Source organism: Etheostoma spectabile, chromosome 23 (assembly GCF_008692095.1).
Source record: "Etheostoma spectabile isolate EspeVRDwgs_2016 chromosome 23, UIUC_Espe_1.0, whole genome shotgun sequence".
Lineage (NCBI taxonomy): Eukaryota > Metazoa > Chordata > Actinopteri > Perciformes > Percidae > Etheostoma > Etheostoma spectabile.
This window is the reverse complement of record NC_045755.1, coordinates 10,016,944-10,019,060: the sequence shown is the minus strand read 5'-3', so window position 1 is coordinate 10,019,060 and position 2,117 is coordinate 10,016,944. Positions and strand designations below refer to the sequence as shown.

At 37.6% G+C, this 2,117-nt stretch overlaps 1 protein-coding gene across 5 annotated transcripts in view; it reads right to left on the bottom strand.

The window, feature by feature from the left end:
- znf800b (zinc finger protein 800b) overlaps window positions 1-2,117 on the bottom strand; it is a 32,907-nt gene that overhangs the window by 2,565 nt on the left and 28,225 nt on the right. For all 5 annotated transcript variants that reach the window (XM_032505281.1, XM_032505285.1, XM_032505280.1 and 2 more), the window contains 2 exons: window positions 672-785; window positions 1-361 (listed from right to left, as the gene is read on the bottom strand). The exon at window positions 1-361 is cut by the window's left edge and continues 2,565 nt beyond it. In XM_032505281.1, the coding sequence (XP_032361172.1) occupies window positions 684-785 (102 nt within the window). In that variant the 3' untranslated portion in view covers window positions 1-361; window positions 672-683. The remainder of the gene's footprint in view (window positions 362-671; window positions 786-2,117) is intronic.

Here is a 2,117-nt window from a genome sequence, read left to right as displayed (position 1 = left end):
TTCTCCATATCGCCCAGCCCTAATCTACATACTGTTGGAAGTAAATGCAGATATATACAGTGGTAGTGAATTTTCTGTTAGCTACAGTCTCTTCATGGATAGCAGCACCACCATCCAGCAAGCTGGCTGGCTTCATAATAAACCTATACAAAAAAAGTCAGATTCCAACAAATTGTTTGGTTCTTAAGCAAAAGCTGATAATCCTTTGTACTTCACTCCTCTATCATGCTCCATTGTTCCTTTTGTTTGTTTCCTTCATCTCTGCTCTGTGCTCGTTCTATTTGTCCATTATTGTCCCAATTAAAAGTTTTGATTCGCTTCTTCATTGTTAGAGGCTTGCTCGTCCATTATCCCCGGCAGACTGTAAGCAAAGACAGAGAAGAAGAATAAGAAGAGAGATGAGGGAAGACAAAAGGAAGAAGAGATTACAAAAAAAAGGTCAAGAGAGAACAAGGAAAGAAAAAGGAAAGATCCAGAAAGAGAGAAATGAGCAGAGTGATACACAGAAATAAGCAAGAGGGAGAATGTGGAAAGCAGCTGGTAAACGGGCTTAGCAGTCAATTAAAGCCTGCAGAATGATTGTGGTGTCTTATCTTTGCCCAAGGGGAATGGTCTTCTACACAAACATAAACACACACCTTGTAGGGAATAGAAGCCCTGCGTGTACTTACAGTGTTTGTGTTTCACCAGACCAGGGATTTGGAGCGGGTGCTGACTCCTTTCCTCTTGCTGGCTGCTGCGGTCACTGCGTTACGATGACTTCGCTTGTGAGACTCCAGGTACAGCTGACAAAAACAATTTCAAGAGATCCCTGGCTTAGTATTCATAAATACATACAGACACAGATACATGCTTACAAGGTTAGTTTCATTACATGGAGTTAAGCGACATCTTTCAGATAATAGTTGGCAGAGTCCAGATAAAGAGAAGACTTGATTCCTATCAGGTGTAACTACAGGATGTCATTATTTAGCTAATTTATCGTGATACATTAACATACACATAAACAGCAATTAACAATTATATTGATTAGTGATTAATCTACAGACTATTTTCTTAATTTTACTGTTCATTTCTTGGCCTATACAATGTCACAAAATAGAAGTATACCCCTCTTAAATGTGTCTTTAAATGTCTTGTTTTATCTGACCAACAGCCCAAAACCTAGAGATGTTAAATTTACAGTATATATAAACCTAAGACAAACACCAGAACTACACATTTGTGGAACTGGATACAGAGAATCTTTGCTTGAAAAATGACTTTTGAACTCCATTTCAATGATCAAAATAGACGAGCACTTTTATTTCAATTGACCAATGACCAATCAGGACATTTTTGTAAATTTTCAAAGCAGTTATAAGCAAGACACCCATTCGCACTGAGACGGCTCTTGTCAAAGTCTTTAATGACAGCCACTTGAACAAAGATAGTGTCAAAACTACGGTCTTACTATTACTCAATCTCAGTGCTTCATTTGATACGGTCGACCACGACATTATTACTAGACAGATTGCAAAACTGGGTTGGCCTTACTGGCTCAGTATTAAAGTGGTTTGAATCCTATTTAAAGAATAGGAACTACTATGTGTCTATAGGTAATTATGCATCTGAGTTCACAAATATAACGTGTGGAGTTCCCCAAGGTTCGGTCCTAGGGCCTCTTCTGTTTAATATGCTTCCACAGGCTCAGATTTTGGAAAACACTAACGTAAATTATCACAGTTATGCAGAAGACACAAATCTACGTAACCTTGTTGCCTGGGTACTACAGTCCATTGCAAAAACTGGCTTTTGTGCATTAAACAAAGAAACGACTGGATGTGCCAGAACTTTCTTAAAATTAAATGAAGAAAAAACTGAGGTGATTAATTTTGGACCTATAAAAGAACGAATAAAAGCCAGCGCTCAACTTCAAACAATAATGTTAAAAACAGACAAAGCCAGTAATATTGGTGTAACTATGGACTCAGACCTAAATTTTAACAGACACGTTAAGACAATAACAAAGTCTGCCTATTATCACCTTAAAATGTATAAAGGGTTAAAAAACTGATGTGTCAACAGGATTTGGAAAAACTTCTCTATGCTTTTATCTTCAGTAGACTTGACTACTG